At 48.1% G+C, this 20,772-nt stretch overlaps 1 protein-coding gene across 1 annotated transcript in view; it reads right to left on the minus strand.

Moving 5' to 3' along the window:
- Positions 1–11,714: 11,714 nt before the first annotated feature.
- The window catches only part of RPL3 (ribosomal protein L3), a 43,311-nt gene continuing 34,253 nt past the window's right edge, over positions 11,715–20,772 (minus strand). Inside the window, exon 11 of the mRNA XM_043543629.1 lies at positions 11,715–11,743. Coding sequence (XP_043399564.1) covers positions 11,727–11,743 — 17 coding nt within the window. The 3' untranslated portion in view covers positions 11,715–11,726. The remainder of the gene's footprint in view (positions 11,744–20,772) is intronic.

The following is a 20,772-nucleotide window of genomic DNA, read 5'->3' on the forward strand; positions in this document are numbered from 1 at the left end:
ACATCCGAACCAAAAGTCCGGTTATCGGGGAACAGGGGGAGGCTTAACCTGCGCCAGCCCTTTGCTCAGCCAGGGCCACCTCCTACCTGCAGGCAGACTCCTTGCGATGATGCAGCACGTGAACAATGGGGAGAGAAGAGGGAGGGAGATGAGTGAGCAATGGGAGCAGAGCCTGGGGGGGAAGAGGCAGAGCAGGGGCGGGGTCTTGGGGGAGAGTCAGAGCAGGGGGTGGAGCCTCGGGGTCTGGTTACCAGCAGTTAAAAAGATGGCAACCCTAATCAGTCTGCCAGCACTTGGGAAGTGCCTGGCCTGAAGGACAGGGGCATGTGCCTTCCTAGTACTGAGGCTATGGGTGCGGGTTTGGCCTTTGTTGCAGTTTAGGGCAGCCCTGAGGCCAGAGAACAATCTAGCCCTAAGATTTTACCATTATCCCCTTTAATTTGGAAGGTGTTGAGAGGTCAGAACAGTTCCCACCACCCTGACAGGCAGCTGTTTTTTATTGCCAGATTCTTGGAATTTTGGACACCACAGCTGGTTTCTTGGAACTTCCTCGGTGCAGGGGTGGTTTTGATTGGGGGGGGGTTTGACGCTGGTCATTGTTAAATCCGGCACTCAGATGTCAGAACCAGACTTGACCAGTCAGTGCGACTCTTCCCCAGACCCTCTGGTCAACACTTATTGGGAATGCCAAGATGCCATGTGGCTAGAGATGTTTAGGCATTGGGCCTGCAAAGTGGTTTCCCTGCACTGAACCACGCCCACAGAATCTGGGAGGAGGTGGAGGAGAGAGGGATAAAAAAGAGTAACTGGCATACAGGAAGTAACATTACTGGTGACAGGAAGTGCTGTTCTGTGTAATCTGTCAGTGGAAGGAGCCAAGGACTGGCAGAGGTGATCAGATTTAGAGGGGACTACATTGTCTGTCATCCCCCCCTCCCCATCAAACTGTCTTTGAATAGGGGTGGCCGTAGGTCTGAAAGAGACGGACCCACAGAATGACGTGCTGACGTTTTCCTCCTGACTTTGTGTGAAAAAGTCAGACGGGCCTTGGGGCCTTTTTGCTCAAAATTTCCTTCTGTGCATTAGAGACAGAGGGTCTGTTGTGTGTGAGAAACAGAGAGACAGCTGCCCTGGCATTTTGGAGCGGAAAATGAACCGTTTGAAATGGCAGAGAGACCTGCGCCCACGCCGTAGAGAAGCGTTACTGTATGCACGCTCCCCACCCCCTTTGACATGCCAGCCAAAGCTTTCAGAGCAGCTGGATCCAGGTTAGAAGGAAGTCCCAGGGCTTTCCCCCTCCCCCGTGTCCTGTCCAGAGCTGACTCCATTTCAAAAATGTCAGCATTATTCCCTTTCTTTCCCGCCCCCAAGAAATTGTTGGGTTCTTATGAAGTCTCTAAGTCTTTGGGATACAGAGAATTGATCCACGGTTGTACTGCAAATGCTTGTACCTCTAGGTACTTTGGGCAAAATCCGGGCCCATTAAAGTCAGTGGCAGAACTCCCCTTCACTTCAGTAGGGCCATGATTTCACCCCCCTGAATTCACAGACTGTGCATAGGGAGTCCTGGCCTGGAATTGCAGGGGGCTACAGGTCGGGACTAAGGTGCACGGGTAGAGCTGTATATGTGGAGAACCCAAGACTAGATTAGCAGGGAGTGTGATGCATTGGCAGAGCTGTATGTAGTTCCAGCCCATGAATGCGGCCTTTCTGAATCTCTTTCTTTGTTTCTCAGACAGGCGTCAGCAGCTTTTCATTCTGTTTGGGAGGCAACTCTGCTTCTGTCGCTGCAATTTCCTATGTTTCTCTCTCTCTCTCTTATTCTTAGAACTCAGGCAATATTAGCACAAAAACAGGATCTGAGTTTCTTGAGAATTACCAGCTGTTAATTCCCCTGCCCAAGATCACCATTATCGCTGACATCCCAATTATCTCCATGTCAGCCAGTCAGTAGGATGGCACCTTCAGAAGGTGAGAATTTCAGGCAAGAGAATGAGTAGCTGAATTCTCAAGAGACCCAGATGCTATTTGCACATAAATATATTCCTTAAACCGCGGCTGCAGGGCTGGATTACCCAATAGGCAGACTAAGCACATGCTTAGGGCACCAGCAAAGCAGGGGGCACCAAAAAAAATGAGATTTTTTTTTGAAAAAATTTGATATTTGATATTTCAAAAAAAGCATCGAAGTAGTCATCATGGGAAAAATCAGAACTTTGTTAGACTTCCTTACACTCCCCTACACACTCTTCCCCCGTTTTTCTGGTTTTTTTTTTATTACTTATCCCCACCTAAACCAGGAGGGCGTCTTACTAACATAGATCGAAATAATGCAAGGAAATCTAATCCTGTCATGTATTGCAATAAATTTATGTTTTATTATTGATATATTCTTCTGAGTTATACATACTTGATTCATTTTTTTTCTTATATATATATTATATATACATAAAAATAGTGTACGTAGTAGATCGATTACAGTGTAGGTCGATTACAGACCTAAAAGTGGCAATTCTTCAACAAAAAAACTTCAAAAACAGACTCCAAGAAGAGAGTGCTGAATTGGAATTAATTTGCAAACTGGATACAATTAAATTAGGCTTGAATAAAGACTGGGAGCGGATGGGTCATTACACAAAGTAAAAAGAAAAGGAGTACTTGTGGCACCTTAGAGACTAACCAATTTATTTGAGCATGAGCTTTCGTGAGCCACAGCTCACTTCATCGGATGCATACTGTTCCATGCATCCGATGAAGTGAGCTGTAGCTCACGAAAGCTCATGCTCAAATAAATTGGTTAGTCTCTAAGGTGCCACAAGTACTCCTTTTCTTTTTGCGAATACAGACTAACACGGCTGTTACTCTGAAACCTACACAAAGTAAAACTATTTCCCCATGTTTATTCCCCCCCCCCCCCCCCCCCCCGCTGTTCCTCAGACGTTCTTGTCAACTGCTGGAAATGGCCCACCTTGATTATCACTACAAAAAGTCTGCAACCCCCCACCCCCCGCTCTCCTGCTGGTAATAGCTCACCTTACCTGATCACTCTTGTTACAGTGTGTATGGTAACACCCATTGTTTCATGTTCTCTGTGTATATAAATCTCCCCACTGTATTTTCCACTGAATGCATCCGATGAAGTGAGCTGTAGCTCACGAAAGCTTATGCTCAAATAAATTTGTTAGTCTCTAAGGTGCCACAAGTCCTCCTGTTCTTTTTTCAGTGTACGTTGTGTAGTTTGTTTGTTTTTTAAGTTCAGATAACTGAGATAAGGGGCAGGATGAAACGTAACCAACTGAGTGGAGCACAGAAATGTAAACTGGTGAAAGAAAAGAAACAAAAAACTAGTGAAATTTTCCAAAATCTTCCAAAGCCGACATCATTTTTCAAAGCGAATCCATCAGAAGCAACATCTTCTCTCAGTAGCACAGACATCGTTCCAAAACCTGTAGGTGTTTCAGAGACTGACCCTTCTTCTATTGGTGAAACAAACACCATTCCAGAACATGTGGATGTGTCAGAGACTGTAACTGATCATCCTACTCCTGGTGGTAAAACAGACATTGTTCTAGAAGGTGTGCGTGTGTCAGAGACTGAACCTGCTCATGCTGTAAATAATAGGAGAAAAGATCCTGGTATGTGGGTTGATTTCAGTACCAATGATGTAGCTTACTGGATAGATCGTGGGCACAAATGACTGTCAACACCACACTGGGCCATTTGAGAAATTACAGTGGACTTTTACCAATTGCGAATCAACACGATATATTTTTCAGCATGAAAGCGAATGGTGAGAAATACACTTGAGAATGGCTGCTGTATTCACCATCAACAGGGTCTGTGTACTGTTTTGTTTGCAAACTTTTTGCATATAAACCTTCAACATCCCGGTTTGCTGCAGATGGATTTAGTGACTGGCGGAATACTGATTTAATTGAACAACATGAAAATAGCACTACTCACAGAGATTCAATGTTGACATATTTAAATTGAAGACAGGGCTTTGGATTGACACAAAAATTGGAAGAACAAATTAAAGGGGAGCGTGAATACTGGCAACATGTCTTGCAGCGTGTTATAGCTATTATTCAAACATTAGCTGAACGTAGTCTGCCTTTCCGGGGCTCGAATGACACATTTGGATCATTGCAGAATGGAAATTTCTGGGGATTGTTGGATTTTGTGGCTCAGTTTCACCCATTTTTAGCAGGCCATATCTCAAAATTGGTCAAACTGGACAGTCTCTACGTAAAAGAATAAATGGACACAAATCAGATGTCAAGAATTATAACATTCATAAACCAGTCGGAGAACACTTCAATCTCTCTGGTCACGCGATTACAGACATGAAAGTTGCGATATTACAACAGAAAAACTTCAAATCCAGACTCCAGCAAGAGACTGCTGAATTGGAATTCATTTGCAAATTGGATACAATTAACTTAGGCTTGAATAGAGACTGGGAGTGGCTAAGTCATTATGCAAGGTAACCTATTTCCCCTTGTTTTTTCCTACCACCACCCCCCCCAGACGTTCTTGTTAAACCCTGGATTTGTGCTGGAAATGGCCCACCTTGATTATCATACACATTGTGAGGAGAGTGATCACTTTAGATAAGCTATTACCAGCAGGAGAGTGGGGTGCGGGGAGGTATTTTTTCATGCTTTGTGTGTATAAAAAGATCTTCTACACTTTCCACAGTATGCATCCGATGAAGTGAGCTGTAGCTCATGAAAGCTTATGCTCAAATAAATTGGTTAGTTTCTAAGGTGCCACAAGTCCTCCTTTTCTTTTTGCGAATACAGACTAACACGGCTGTTACTCTGAAACATCTCAAAATATGGGAATGCTGGCAAAGGTAACCGATCATACTTATCCAAGACAATATGTGATGAACTCATTGGTCTAATGAGTGACAAAGTTCGTTCAGCTATTGTGGATGAAATAAGTACTGCTGGGCACTTCAGTTTATCTGTCGACTCTACACCTGATCTTTCACATATTGATCAGTTGAACGATTTATAACGTTCCTCAATTTGAAAAGCCACACTGGTGAAGAAATGGCAAATCAAGTACTGCGTTATCTGTGCCAAGTTTGCAAAATAGCTTTCTCAAAGTGCAGAGGTCAATCTTACGACAATGCTGCCAACATGTCAGGGCGTTATCAAGGAATGCAGAAGAAGCTTTTAGAACAGAACAAATATGCCATATTCATACCATGTGCTGCACACTCTCAATCTTGTTGGCCGCCGTGCTGTTGATTGTTGTCCGGTGGCAGTAAGTTTTTTCTCAACAGTCCGGTTACTTTATACATTTTTCTCCGCCTCAACACACTGATGGGCAGTTCTCAAAACATATTTGGGCAATGATCGTGTGTTGAAATCTCTTTCTAATACTCGCTGGGAGGCACATGCAGTGGCAACAAGTGCAATTCTGGAGTCCTACTCAAAGATTGTGGATGCATTAGAAAGTCTAGCTGAAGACCAATCACAAAAGGGAGAAACTGTACGAGAGGCAGAAAACATTGCAAACAAGATGCAAGAACTAGAGTTTGTATTCATGTTGACCATGTGGAATGAAATTTTACAACACTTTTACCACACAAGTCAAGCTCTCCACGAAAAAGAATTGGATTTGAAAACATGTGCAGACCTCTGTCAATCATTTGCAGACCACTTACACACTTTGAGGGATGATTTCGAAAGATCTGAAGACATATCAAAAGATATCTTGCCTGATACTAACTACAAAGAAGCCCAGTCCCACAAGCGAATCAGGAAAAAACAAGCAAATGATAGCAGTGCAACAGAAACAGCATTGAATCCTAGAGACAAATTTCACGTATCTACTTACTACACTATAATTGATACACTTGAAGCTCATATGAAGAGGAGAGGTGAAGTGTACAAAGAAGTATCAAGTAGATTTTCTTTGCTAAATGATATGGACTTATCTGACGAACAATATTCACAAGATTCCCAAAACCTAGTTGACTCATACCCTGTTGACTTGAACATGAATCTCTGTGGAGAAGTACGGCAGTTCCACTGTTATGTGTGCACAAAGTTTAATGAAACAGGAAAAATGAAATTCAGTCACATTGATCTTCATGACACAATACTGAAAGGCGGAATACAATGTGTATTTCCAAATGTAGAGCTCGCACTACATATTTTTCTAACACTGATGATTACTAACTGCTCCGCAGAATGCTCTTTTTCTCAGCTGAAAAGAATAAAAAACCCTCAGAGAACAACAATGTGTCAGGATAGACTTGATTCCCTTGCCCTATTGTGTATGGAAGAGGACATGCTTCGTCGAGTCAGCTTTTATGAACTTATCCAGAATTTTGCAATCAGAAAATCTAGAAAGAAGCTATTTTAATTTCAGCATACATGTAAGTTTTGTGTCATTTCAAAATATAAAATTTTATTTTACGGTATAATATTGTTTTTATTTTGAATTAGATATGGGGGGGGGCACCATAATCTTTCCAGTGCTTAGGGCCTCTTACTCCAGCCCTGCCTGGCTACACTAGTGTGACGTTCCCCTGGTGTTATCTGGACCAGTGATCTGCTAGGCCATTCCAATCGTCGACTCTGGGAGCCAGCCTTACCCTGCTCTGCTGTGAGAATCCACACTCCCAAGTTGTTCTCATACAGCCTCTAGCACAGGGGTGGGCAAACTACATCCAGGGGGCCGCATCTGACCCTTCAGACATTTTAATACAGCCCTCAAGCTCCCGGAAGCAGCAGCACGTCCCCCCTCCGGCTCCTATGCGCAGGGGCTGTCAGGGGGCTCTGCATGCTGCCCCCACCCAAGCACCGCCCCCACAGCTCCCATTGGCCAGAAAACAGAGCCAATGGGAGCTGCAGAGGCAGCACCTGCGGACGGGGCAGCGCACAGAACTGCCTGGCCGCGCCTCCACATAGGAGCCAGGTGGGGGACATGCTGCTGCTTCCGGGAGCTGCTTGAGGTAAGCGCCACCCAGAGCCTGCACCCCGACCCCCTCCTGTGCCCCAACCCCTTGCCCCAGCCCTGATCCCCCTCCCGCCCTCTGAAGCCCTCAGTCCCACCCTCCTGCACCCCAGAGCCTGCACCTCCCCCCGGAGCCCTCATCCCCCCACCTGCACCCCAACCCCCTGCCCCAGCCCAGAGCCCCTTTCCGCACACCAAACTCGTCATTTCTGGCCCCACCCCCAGAGCCTGCACCCCCTCCCACATCCCAACCCCCAATTTCATGAGCATTCATGGCCCACCATATAGTTTCCATACCAGCTGTAGCCCTCTGGCCAAAAAGTTTGCCCACCCCTGCTCTAGCATGTAAGCTGCTCCTTGGATTGTGCAACTGAATGACACTAGCCAATATCGCCGGTCCCAGACACAACCCTAGGACCCTCCATCTTGCAGTGTCCAGTTTTGCCTGCTGGACACTGCAAGCAGTGGCGTAGCTAGGTGGAGCGAACAGGGGCAGCGGACATAAAAAAAGGTGCCACCCATTTGTACTCACCGGGCGTCGCTCCGGGTCCTCGGCGGCACTGAAGGCCCCTGCTGCCGAAATGCCACCGAGGATCCGGAGCGAGTGAAGGCCCCCGCCACCGAGGAGCCGGAGTGCGTGAAGACCCGGAGCGCCGAGGAGCCGGAGTGCGTGAAGACCCGGAGTGCCGAGAAGCCGGAGTGCGTGAAGACCCAGAGTGCCGAGGAGCCGGAGCGCCGCCGGGTGAGTAAAAATTAAAAAAGGCGCCTATAAGTTAACTTGTGCTCAGAGGGGGAGCAGCCGCTCCCCCCGCTTCTCCCCCCGGCTACGCTACTGACTGCAAGATTATATGAGTTTATCAATTTAACAATGAAATTGATATGTACCAAGCTTGTTATCCCAAGGGGAGTCTCTGACATGCTTCAAACCAAACGCACTGCTTCAGATAGAATAAACAAACAAATTTATTATCTACAAAGATAGATTTGAGTGACATTAAGTGATAGGCAAAAAGTCAGAGTGGTTACCAAAAGAAAAGAAAATATAAGCACACAGTCTAAACTCTCAACCCTATTAGACTGGGCAACATCTAGATTAAGCAGTTTTTCTCACCCCGCTGGATATTGCAGTCCTTAATATACAGGCTTGTTCCTTAAACCTGGGCCAAACTCCTGTGTTGGAGTCTTGTCTTCTTCTCAGTGTCTTAATTGCTTGTAGCATAGGTGGGGGCAGGAGAAGGGCCCAGTATGTGTCCACTCTGTCTGTTTTATACCCTCAGTCCATGTGCTTGGGGAGCACAAGTCCAGGCATGTCTGGGGGGCATTGCTGAGTCTCTCCAAGCAAGGTTGAGCAATTCCCCTGGTGTAGCCTCATGCAGGTGAGTCATTGCATTGTAGCTCCTTTACTGGACAATGGCTGTTGATCGGTTGTTTCACACCCCGCCAGGGAGCTGGTTACTTTCCTTGCTGTTGCCCCTGGGGAGCTAATATCTGGCTGATTCCCCAGTTTACAGCATGTTTTAGTGACTACCGTACTACACAGTTCTCATAACTTCATATGCATTAATGATACACATCTATGGATAGAGAAATGACTTTCAGCAGATCATAACCTTTCCCCAATACCTTACAAGGCATGCTTTGTATGTGAGATCACGATTAGTGAAAATGAGGAATATAGGGGTTACAGTACGCTCCCCCAAGGTATAGAATGTCACAACTAGAAAATTAAGCTATAGTGGAAAAACATTTCCAAACATGGCTTTGTCCCCACCACAATCCAAAACCAAAAGTCAATAAGCCAGCTTGTACAGACAGGACCAAACAAGGATCCTCAAACATACTTCGGCTCATTCAAACGCAGCTCCATTTCCTAGGATAGATAGGGTCTTAGTGATCCAGGGCATGTGGCAAAGAAGACCCCCTACTGGCTGCCACATGAAAACAATTGCATCTTCCCTGTTAAGCATGTGAATTCCTATAACATGATCTTGTGACGTCCCGACTATGTAAACTCCTGACATGAAATGCACCTATAACCCTCCCTTAGCATATATGCAGGAGGGAGAGTCAGAAAAATGTTGCACTCCTGGTGGAGTTTGAACTTCTGTGGCCCTAAGACTCTCAGTCTGGCTTCTCTAACAAGGAGTCCATATGACACACAGTGGCTTAGTGTGTGTGTTTACGTCTCCTTCTAGTGCCTAACCCCAGAAATTATTACAGCCTACTACTGTTCTCTGGTAAAAGTTCTCATTTGGCACAAGTAATAGAGACCTGTGTTTTGGGAGCTGAAGATCCCAGTGCTGAGCTTTGATTAAGATTGTAATGCCGCTGCGTGCCAGCAGACATGGTTTGTCACACACTAACCCACGGGGAGCCAGTTTTATACAGTTCTGATCTGTTGACCCTAAAAAAAAAAAACAATCAAAACAAATCAGACATAGCCCACAACCAGCAGAATTGGTTTCCCAAGTACATCACCAGGCCCTTTCTCTGTTAAAACCATCAGCAGAGTAAGCTCTGTACCACTGGACTTTATAGTCTAGAGATGGTCCCCATCATGCCTCACTTTTAAAGGGCACTCACTCGATTTCCTAATGGAGCTCATCCAACCATCCTCTAGCCTCTGAGAAAGAATAACAGGGAGAGAGAAGCTGACCAATGACTTGATTTAAGAAAGAGGAGGAACATAAAAGAAACAGAGGCTGCTGCAATTTGCAAGACAAAGGAGGTCCTATCAGAGAAAAGCCTGCAAGGGTAACAAAACTGAGCCCAGCCTTATCCCTGAAATAATTCTGTCCCATAACTGGAATCGGGGAGGGTTCCAATCACAGGTCATTGGCTGTATGGGTGAGTGAGTGCGAGTTACATCATCAATCAGTAGACCTAATCCTGCAAGCTACTCTGTGCAGGCAGACTCCTGAGCCCCAATGAAAACAGCTACAGACCAGTGCATGGGTCCAAGCTAATGGAGCAGCTTGCAGGACTGGGGGCCAATACTGGGAGATGTTAGGCCTGTCTTGTAAGGGTGTGTAGGTTATCGGGGGGTCTCTGGCCAATAGGTTCAGAATGGATGTGGAAAAGTTGACTTCTGGCTTTTAGCTGAAGTGTGGGATCTCTGACCAGCACTGGGAGGTAACAGTTACAATGTTCTAATACATTGGTTGTAAATAAATGGTGTATTTACATCCTTAACTCTTCCCTACCTGGTCTTGTTAGGGAACTACCTTTGTTTTTTAAAACAGCTTTTTATAACCCTAAATATGAAAATGATTTCAATGAAGTCTCTACCACTTTACTGCTGGGAAAACCAGCACTGAGCCTTCTGCCAGGCTAAGAAACATCAAAGCAGTCCCTGAGCATCTTATAAACTTTTCAGGAATCCCATTATGTTGGTAACATCTGCAGGAACCCCTGAGTTGCCTTGAAATTCTTGGGGAATACCTGCTGGTTCATGTATGGCCCTTGAGTTTATCTCACCGTAGTGCACCTGGCATGATTCAGGAGCGTGTTAACTCAAAGTCTGTATGGGTTAAAGTTTTCTTTAATCCATTCCTATGGGAGAACTTTGTGAAGCCCTGACAAACTTCACAAAGTCCACAAGAACTTTTCTATCCTTCTTGCTCCCATCCAGTTTTCTCTTTCTGACTTTCTCTTTTCCCCTCTCTATCCCTTTATCTCTTTTTCTCCTGGCTCTGTTTTCATCTCTCCCCCACCCCACCCCTTTCACTGGCAGAACTACTTTGGGAAAATTCCATCTTCCTGAAGCAGCTGGTTTGGCCAGCCCCTGACAGCCAGCACCCCTAAGGGTCATCTAGGTCAGATTTTGGAGTGGGGAGGATGAGGGAGGGTGTCTGCAAGAAAACACCATTGTTGGCTGGATGAAAGATTGAAAAATCTGCTGACATTTAAACAATGGGGCTGAAGCTCAAGCTGCTGGACAGTGAGGTGATGGGGAGGTCGTGTCAGGGCCCCTGCTACAACTGTAGGATCCAGTTCTTCACAACTGGCCTCGCCGCCTCTGCTCCGCCTGTGCTGACAAGGTTCATTTATTTCTCCATTGGGTGTGTGCGTGCATGCATAGCTCAGGCCCACGCTGCCCCCACAGCTTTGCCAATACACCTGTAGCTTGGTCTGCAGCACCCCCTGCTCTTCAATCGCAAGCTTGAAGCAGCATCAAACCCACCTGGGTTTCTGCTACTGCCTACGGGCTTCTCTGCTGAAAAACACAGAAAAGAGCATCCTGGCATGGCCCCGCCAGCAGGTCAGCAGGTCTGGTAGCTACAGTTCAGTTGAATGAGCATTCAGAGATGCAGGTAGTGATGAGCTGAATGGAAAAGCCCAATTCTGAGGGAGATTCACCTCCCTTGGCAAGTGACCTTCAAGATAGTTCTTGATCTTGGCCTTGTGTGTCAAAGAGGCACTTCCTTGTTTCAGTGCCTGTGGGTGGGAGGTCAGAGGTCAAGCCTCGGGGAGAAAGATCAGGCAGGGCAAGTTGTTCAGTCAATGCTTTGGTCTGTAGAGGGGATGGGATGGGAGGAATTAGGTGATGTCACCATGCTTAAAGAGACAGACTATTTCTCAGCTCTCATACCCTTCCCTGCAGTGCCTCCTGCTGTGAGGCTGGAGCTGAAGTAGCTACATGTGCCCTACAGCCAGCGATTCTTTGCCATCCCCCTTGATGCCGGGGAAGACTGGGACTGTAGCAGGCATGAGCTTCCCCACAGTCAGTGCTCCTACAACACCATTCCCTACACTGCACTGCTCCCTGCAGGGAAAGGCCTGAGACTGAAGTAGCTGCAAACTTTGCCATCTGGGGCCTCCATTTGCCACTAATCCCTGTCTGTCTTTCTGTGGTAGTTCTTTCTCCTTCAATGGAGACCTCACGGCGGCTAGTCCGTGTACTGCTTGCAGTGTGCCCACGAGGAGAACTAATCCCGCTGGTGACACATGCATCAGGTGTTATGGGGTGATAACAAAACCTGCCTGAGGTCATCAATATTTAATTAGCAATGGGGCTTGTTTAAACATTAACCTGGGAAGCTGGGGGGGGGGGGGGAAGAGGTGCTAGAGCACAGTGAGGTGTTAACTCTTTGTGGGAAAGAAGAAAGAAGGAAAAAGAGATACTCCGTCACTCTCTGCCTACCACCTCTTACACATGGAAAGGGAGGGAGGGGGTCAAAATTTCCCACCTGCCTAGGAACATAGACATTCATGTAATAGAACAGCGCCATGGGCCTTCTGATCAGGAATCCCAAAGGTAGTCAGTGCTGAATGCTCACCCCCTTCGCTGTAGAGAATTATAACAGTTGTGAATTAGGGGGCATGTATTTCTTCCTGGCACCAGCTGGCGATCAGATTATGTCCTGAAGCATGAGGAGCAATAGCCCTTGTCACTGGTACTTTAGCTAGCGTTGCTGCCGAGGCTGTCCTGGATTGTGGCAAGAGATGTGCTGTGTGTTTGTGTTGTTCACTGATTGATCCCTCCCAGGCTGCAGTGTCTGAGACACACAGCACTTTCTCCACCGGATGAGTCAGGTCTCCTTTACCTGGGCTGACTTGCACCTGGACAGCAGCAAGAGAGCGAGGGAGACAGGCTCACACAGACACTTTTGAACTATAAATTGTCTCTTTCATTTCCTTCTGCGGCTTAGCCAAGCCTGTTTTATTCCCCCATCCCTACACCCACCACTCACTTATGAGTGACCCACGGTACCTCAGGCTGCTCTCACAAGCTAAGCAGGGCTGGGTTTAGTTAGTTCTTACAATGGATACCCCCAAGCAAACCTCAGGGGCTGCAAGAAGTGGTGCTAGTGATTCAGAAGGGGGTGCTTGTCCCTCTGAATCTGTGTTGAATCCAGGCCCCAGCATGGTGCTAGAGGGTGCTCTGCTGACAGATGAGACCTAAAACCACGGCCATGACTATTTATGGTCACTGAAGCTCCCAGAGCACTTTTCACAGGACTGGGGTGCCACTCTCCATAGCCTGGCCAAATTCCTACATGTGGGTGTTTTAGTGTCAACCAGTCGGGACTGAGCCCACTTTGGCCAGTTGGCTGTCTGTGTATTTAGCTCTGTGTGTATTTTTAGGAGTGCGGGAGTGAGCCCAGACTGCCCCCCTCCAGGGAAGTGTGTGTATTTTTAGTAGTGTGGGATTGGGTCCAGGCTTGTCTGCTCTATGTGTGAATGTGGAACAGCTGCAGGCGGCAGAATAGGTTGGACTGTAGCAATGATGTCACTCAGCGACTCCCACGCTGTCAGTGGAGAGCATGAAGGCAAGAGAGGGAGATGAGCAGGGAGGTGTACAGGCCGGCACAACGTCCCACAACATTCAACAGTCTCAGACGAGACCCCCATTGTCCTTGAACCAGCTACTCCTGCCCAGCTGCTCTCAGCAGGGAGCACTGTGAGAAGGGTTCAGAAGTGTTGGCTGTGAGGCACTCACAGCCACTCCTGCCCCTTTCAAGAAGAAGCACAGTAGACAGGAGGTGATTCTGGAGCGCTGCCTTTGGGGAACTCACAACTCCATTCCCAGTCTCGCCCAGCAGAGGGCACGAGGGGGAATGGCGCAGGAGTGCTGGCGATTGAGTGCTCACTTGCTCCTCTCTTCTCAGCCTCTGCCAGCTGGAGGCGCTAGAGGGGGCAGTCAAAGGACACAATGAGGTGTTAGTGAATCCTGAATCATATCAGACTCCACGGGATGGGGGAGAGAGAGAGAGAGAGAGTGTGTATAGCAAGGGGGGTTCTAATAATTCGAAACCAGAACCCGCAGCCAGCCACGCAGGGGAAGGGAACCATTGAGTCAGACTACAGTGGGATTTGTGTGAAAGGGCACCAGGACAACTAGCACCTGTGAGGGAGGAAGGGAACTTCCACTTCTATTGTTGACTATGCCACTCATCTGGAGGAATGTACAGAGACGTCGGGGAATGTGAGTTCTCTCCTTCTGGGCATGTCTCCTCTCTTCTCCCTCAGGACAGTTGCTCCTTAACAACACCATTGGCAGCTTTGAAAGGAGGCGGATTGCTGCCCTTCACATTCCCTGAGGTGTTCCTCAGACCCTTCAGTCCTCCCACATACACATCCTCCAGGCCCAACAATGTAGTGCTCTTCCGTCCCCCTGGGTGCAGCAGAGCTCCCAGATTGCCAAGCAGGGGACATGTAGCCTCACCTGTTCCCAGAGGGCTGAGCACACCGAAGGGAACTTCTCCCTGCACTAGTGCTGATCCTGGCACGGGGACTGATCACGAGGGGGGAAAGCAGCTTGAACCCACACCCTCAGCATGGATTGGAGCAGCCCTATCTTGCATCCCAGCTTCAGCCCCTGTGAACCATTGCAGTACCACAGAACAACTGGGGCATAGGAGCACTCTGTACACCCTTCTCCTGTCCCCAGCACACAGCTGTGCCAGGAGCTGCTGTGGAAGTAGGTGGCCCAGAGCCAGCTATGCTGGCTGTGCGCCTGCCAGGGAGACCCCCTTTCAGCTGCCACTGTAAAGTAAGCACCACACAACTATGAATTTCCCTCATTGTCTCCTCAGGGCCCACAACCCCACTGGCCAGCAGGGGAGCGAGAGGGATTCCCTCCCCGTGTGTCTCTCTCACTCACACACAGTGTGTTACCATGAGGCCAGCTTGCCTCCCTCCTTTTCTGTGATGAGCCTCAGAGCTGGTGGCTCTTCCCCGCCCTGCGATTTGGAGCATTAAACGAGGTTTGCTATCAAATTCACAGTGGGTGGTAGCCATAGTCTCTCTCCAGATTAGTTGCCTAGTGTATCGTTCCCCTGTGCACCCCAAATTGGATGCAGGGTTCTAAGAGATCAGGTCATGTGTGCGCCATAGTGAGCTGTGGGGTCCGCTTTGGGTGGGGGCAGGGGAGAATGAACATCAGCTCTCAGGAAAGTGACATGCCCAGAGATACACGCACAGTGTCATTCAGAAAATGGGGGGCACCTACAAAGCTCATTGCTGCAGGGCCCTTCCTCCTGCATCCCATGACTGACTACACACACACACACATGCTGCACACACATACACCCCACCTCCCCCCACAACTTCCAATACCCTCCACAACCTCACGCACACATGCCGCACATCCACATCCACACCCACAAACACACACAGCCTCACTCACACACACCCCGCATGCACATACCCCCACAACCTCACACCCAACACAAACACACACATCACACACACCATACACACACAACCTCGCACACACACACACACATTACTCTTGTCTGTAGTAAGACTGTGTATAATAATGCCCTCAGGGCCTTTCTGCCTCACCTTTCTACCCCATCAGACCCTTCCTTCACTGGGCGCCTCCTATCCTCATGGATCCCCCTTCCACCCAGAGCTGTTCCCTCAGCCTCTCTCCCTGTGGGGTTCCCTCCTTCCTCATGGGCGTGGCCCCTCTCCCCAGACCTCTCACCCAGTGAAGCCCTCCCCCCAGTCCCCTGCCTTGTCCTAAAATCAAGCCCCCTCTTGGCTACCCCAAACTTGACACTGTTAATTAGCCAGTGACATCATGGCAACCTGGTGAAAGAGCGAGTGTGGGTGAGGGGGAGACATGAAAAGAAGTCGCCAGCTCCTGCTTGGGGTGCGTTCACCGGGCTCCTCGTCTGCTCCAGGTGGCAACAGGGACTCCTGGGCAAGGCACCCAATCCATACTGCAGCGTGGAGAGAGAATGAAAGAGAGCTCAGGGGGAGGGGGGCGTCCAGCACCCGTGTGCCCTGACCTGTTCAGGACCGACAGCCACAAGACCCCTCCCCTATCGCTGTTTGTCCTCCACGCTCCTCTGTCTTGCAGAGGGCCAAACTCCCATCTGAATATTTACACTGCTCCCCTCGTGTGTCTCTGACCTTGTATGGCTTTCTCTTGCCTTCTTTTCAGCTAGTTGTCTCCTCACCTCCTCTCTCAATTGCTAGTCTGCCCTCTCAGGAACAGGGACAAAGGAAGCGTGGCCTAGTGGTTCAAGCCAAGGACTGGGAGCCAGGAGGTCAGGGTTTTCATTCTCACAGACTTGCTCTGTGCCATTGGGTATGTCACTTGGCCTCAGTTTCTCATTGGTAAAAAGGCAGGAAAGGTAATAGGGGTACTGTGCAGATTTATTTATTAACTTCTTTACCGTACATTGAGATTCCCATTCCCAGGTAGAAAAGGCTAGAGGAAAATACCTGTATCTCCCTTTTCTTCCTTTTCCCTGTTCTCTTCTTGAGTGTGACAACAGAGCTATGGCACAGCAGAGGGCCTCTGCTATCAGATGGAAGGAGACAAGGGCAGTTCCTGGGATGAGAGCTCAGACTTCTTGAAACTGACCCTCACGCCCTAAGTTCTAGCAACTGAATTTCTGAATTTGGGAGCAAATTCCTGTGACCTGTATTCTCTGGGGCTCTGTCTGGAGAAGCTGCAGGACAGACTGTATCCTCCGGCTCAGCAAGGAGCCCCTACCCAACCCAGGAGCAATGTCCCAGTACGCCGCTGTTCTCTAGGAGCATACAGATCTCTGAGGGGAACAAAAAGCCCCTCTTGACAATTGGATTTGGAGATAAAATCTCCAGACTGGTGGCTTCAGGCCTCCTTGTTGTTTGCCTTTTCCAATCATTCCACCAGGTCATTTTCCAGTGGAAGCTGGGATCTGGGATTCAGAAGGTGGAGGTACCCTACCTTCCCCTGTGAGCACCCCAAAGGGCACCACTGTGGCCCAGTGTCCAGGATTTTCAGCCAGTTTTGGCCCTTTTTCCTACAAATTCCCATATCTGGGCTGCAGGGGAAACCGTTTTACTTAGGGGTCGGATGTTTGGTGCTCTCTTCTTCACACTCCTGAAAGTTCCTATTCCCATGTCCCAGGTCAAGGCTGCTGTTTCCCACCTTCTTTCCTCCCCTCCTTCAGGGCCTGTTGGGAACAGGCGTGAGGAATTCCTGGCCCAGCTTCAGAGGAGAAGCCTGTACAGGCAGCAACACATGCACGTCAGGGCTGCTCCAAATTCCAGCTCCCAAAGGCAGAAACAGAACAACGGCTAAATGGGGCTGGAGTGGGAATGCTGGGGGGCGGGGAGGGAGGGACTCCCAGGCACCTGCCACCTCAGCATGATATGTACATCCCTCTCCTCCTAGTGGTGGGGGTTAAAGAGTGAACTGTGCTGAAGAGGACTGGGGAGAAATCAAAGAATGGACCATGCTAAATAGGGATAGAAGGTTCTTTTTGGCTGGGGAGAACCAAAAAGAGCACATTACGAGTGGTACATCATGGTCAGCAGGATCAGGGGAGGGAGGAATTGGATCTGGCCAGGTTGCCATCTGCACATGATGGATTGCAGGACAGGTGCTAAATGCAGGACAGGGATGCTCTGTGGTCATGTGGACCTTGAACCACATAAGACGCATGAGTCCAACCAGACACTGGTGGTCTCTGAAATGGGGGATGTCAGAAGAGCAGTTCTCGCATGTTCTATGCACATCTGGAATAGAGAACACTTAGCCTGGGCTGTTCTCAGATGGTTCACATATCTAGAGCGGTGAAAGCTCAACAGACAGTTCTTGGATGCTCTCTTCACTTCTAAGACAGGGAGTGCTTAAATGAGCATCGCTCACCTGCAATGGACACATCTGGAATGGGAGTTACCAAAGGACAGTCCTTGAATGCTGTGTTCACATTTGGAACGTGAGATGCTATAGGGCAGTTCTTGAGTGCTCTGTGCACAACTGGACCGAAAGTCACTAAAGGTCAGTTCTCAAATGCTGTCTGCATATCTAGAATAGGAGGACCTAAAAAGCAGTTTCTGAATGTTCTGTGCACAGCTAGAATAGAAAACATTAAATTTCAGTTCTTCAATGCACTGTGAACATCTGGATGCCAGTGGCCACAGGGCACTGGTTTAAGTTTGCTAAGAGTTGTTTGAGCATGGTTGATATTAGGAGTGATATTATTGTAGATGCCCACTTATTATAGGTTGTTGAAAACAACAAAAATGACATTTTTAAACTGGCCAAACCCCCCCCCAAAAGATTGTTTCAGAGCCTGCAACAGGGTCTCATGCCCCATCGGTCCTCCCACTGCTCCCGCCGCTGCACAGACAGGTGCGATGGGTTCAGATGAGTACCCCCCCCAACCCCTTGAATCACTGTCAACATGGGAGAAAGGTTCCAACACCCACTCAGCACCTGGCTTGGCCACGCCACATTCCCAGGGGACCAGCGGAGGGGGCTGGGGCCTCTCGTTCCCCCTTCTTAATCACTTTTCATCATCCCAGCAGTGCCAACAATAACAGTGAGGAGACAATGCCTTCTTTTCACGGAGTGCGGGGCTGGGAGGAAGGGACACAGCGGAGGTAAAGCGAGAGGAAAACCGATTCAGAAACCGGGTCACCAGAGCACCTGGGAGAGGACCAGAGCAGTTCTTTCTGAACTTTTCGTCCCAGAGGATTCTCCAAGCACTTTGCCAAACAAAAGGATCACTAACCCACCACTGAAATGAATCCATCAAGCCCATAATGCTGCACAGCTTTCAAGTATTGTATCCAGCTGACACTGCAGGGGGAATTTTAGGTTGGTAAAATGAAAGACCCTGCACTAAACCCACATCTTGCCATGGGAGCTTGCATCATGAGTGGCCAAGCGCTCAGAGTTTTATGGCATTCCAGCAGCCCAGCACCTCCTCACACCAGACTGGGGCATTGGTTCAGAAGCAACAGCAGCCCCTGTTTGGAGTCAGCCCTGGGTTTTCCTTGACGTTCTCCCATCCAAGTAGTAGCTTGGTCTGAGCCTACCTACCACATAAAAGATTACAGCCCAAAGTGGCATGACAAGAGACACATAAGGCCTGATATTTCAGAGTTGCTGAGCTGCTCTCCAGTTCAGAGTCCTTAGCACCCCAGAAAAAGCTCGGTGTGTCAAGTCAGACTCCCAAATATTGAAGCACCCAAAATCAGTGGAAACTTAACTGTTCAGTGCTTCAGTTTAGTCAGCTATGAAATGATGCACACGGGGCTTGTATTAAGGGCTTTGAGAGCCCCAGGTGGCCAAGCAAAGTGTTATAATTTTGACAAGGGGCCAAGATAGGCAGCTTAAAGAAAGACAGCCCTGCTACCCAAACTGGGTTACTCTCTCTCCTTTAAAAAGAAAGCAAACAATTGTTTTGTGGCTGTTCTAGCATGAAAGGCAGTTTTGGTGGCTGTTGAGTTTGTGCTTCACTTTTAATATTTAAGTCCCTCTGAGGAAGTTGGACATGACTTTTGACGTCTTGTGTTCCCCTTCTGTCGCTTCCCATCAGCCTCGTGTTTCCACTCACCACTGGTGTTATAAAATGAAACCTAGAAGAGGTAGAGAACAAGGCTGGGAAATTCCCTTCTTGGACAGAGGCAACCCCTCTGCCCCCAAAAACCTTAGAAAGTCACACTGATGTTTTGGGCCTCATCACTGATGTCAGGGCGCTGGGCTGTTTACAGCTGCAGGAACAGGCAGGAGACACCTGGCAAGCCACATTAAACTACTATATCAGAGAGTAGTTCCCCTTAACGGCCCTTCATGCCAAGAAGCACAGAGAGGGCTGAGAGCGCGATGGAAGCAGCATGCTCAGCCCCTCTCCTGTAGGAGAATATTCACAGTCACTTGCTGGGAGAAACAGCTGGGGTCAGGAGCATTGAATAGAAGGAGTTTTGCTGAGACATCAGGACTCAAAGAGAGCTCTTGAGGCTCTGCATGGCTGCACAGAGAGACCCCTGTTTTATTAAGGGCATGGAGCATAGCTGAAAACATTGCCAAACTGGAGTTTCATAAAAGCCAACTGTTTTGCTGCAAGTTGTTAAGGGCTGCCATCAGAGGTGATCACAGACCTGGTTAAAATCAGTGGGTGTGCTAAGCATTCCTTTTTTCAGGGTAAATGGAGAGAAAAATTAAGTACCTTTTTGTAGTGGGATAGCCAGAAACAGTAGAAGCTACACCCAAGGCTATGAGCCACATGGCAAGGCCTGTGCAAAAATTAACTCACTTAGATTAACAGAAGTTTCCCTGATTGCAAAGGGGTTTAGAGATTAGGTTTGTTTGTCTGTGTGTGTTGGAGGCAGAAGGCCAGAGAAGCAGGTGAGATTGTGACTCTGGGAGGAAGCAAAGGGACAGAACTTCTTAGGCACAGAGTTTGCTAGAGGGCAGGCTTGGGAATTTTGGAGCAAGAAAACTGCCTGCTGCTGTGTGATTCTCCTGTGTTCAGGGAAACAGGACTTTGTGTACTTTGCAAATAACCAGGATTAACCACAAAGATTATATCTGACTCATATGATTGATTTCTCCTCTTAATGGAAGCAACGTGCATGGTCCTGAATACTGGCTAACTACTTGGGCCACAGGGACAAAATAGAACATTTGTTTTGATCCAGATTTCAGATAAGGATGCTGGATAACACAGAGATTGTGATGACCACAGTTTGGAAAATTACCTCTTCAGTATTTGGTAGCGAGCTACTCTTCTGTAGGGGAAGCCTCTATCACCAAGTTAAGCAATTCCACAGCGGCAGACTTGTGCCAGAGAATCTCAGCTTCTTTCTTTCTTTCTTTCTTTCGGCTCTACCACTTATGGTTGCAGAGAAATCCTTCAAAAGGAGAACCAGGTGTAAATCGATGCAGTATTGGCTGCCTGAATCTGCAGACCACCCGAAACAATAGCTCTGAGAAGTAGTTCTCTCTATAGGGCATTTGCTCTGGAGCTGAATGTTGTAATTTTAATATAAATATTTTAACTTTTTCACAACAGGTATATAAGCATAAACATCCAATTAATTTTCTTATCATTACTG

Source organism: Chelonia mydas, chromosome 1 (assembly GCF_015237465.2).
Source record: "Chelonia mydas isolate rCheMyd1 chromosome 1, rCheMyd1.pri.v2, whole genome shotgun sequence".
Classification (NCBI taxonomy): Eukaryota; Metazoa; Chordata; order Testudines; family Cheloniidae; genus Chelonia; species Chelonia mydas.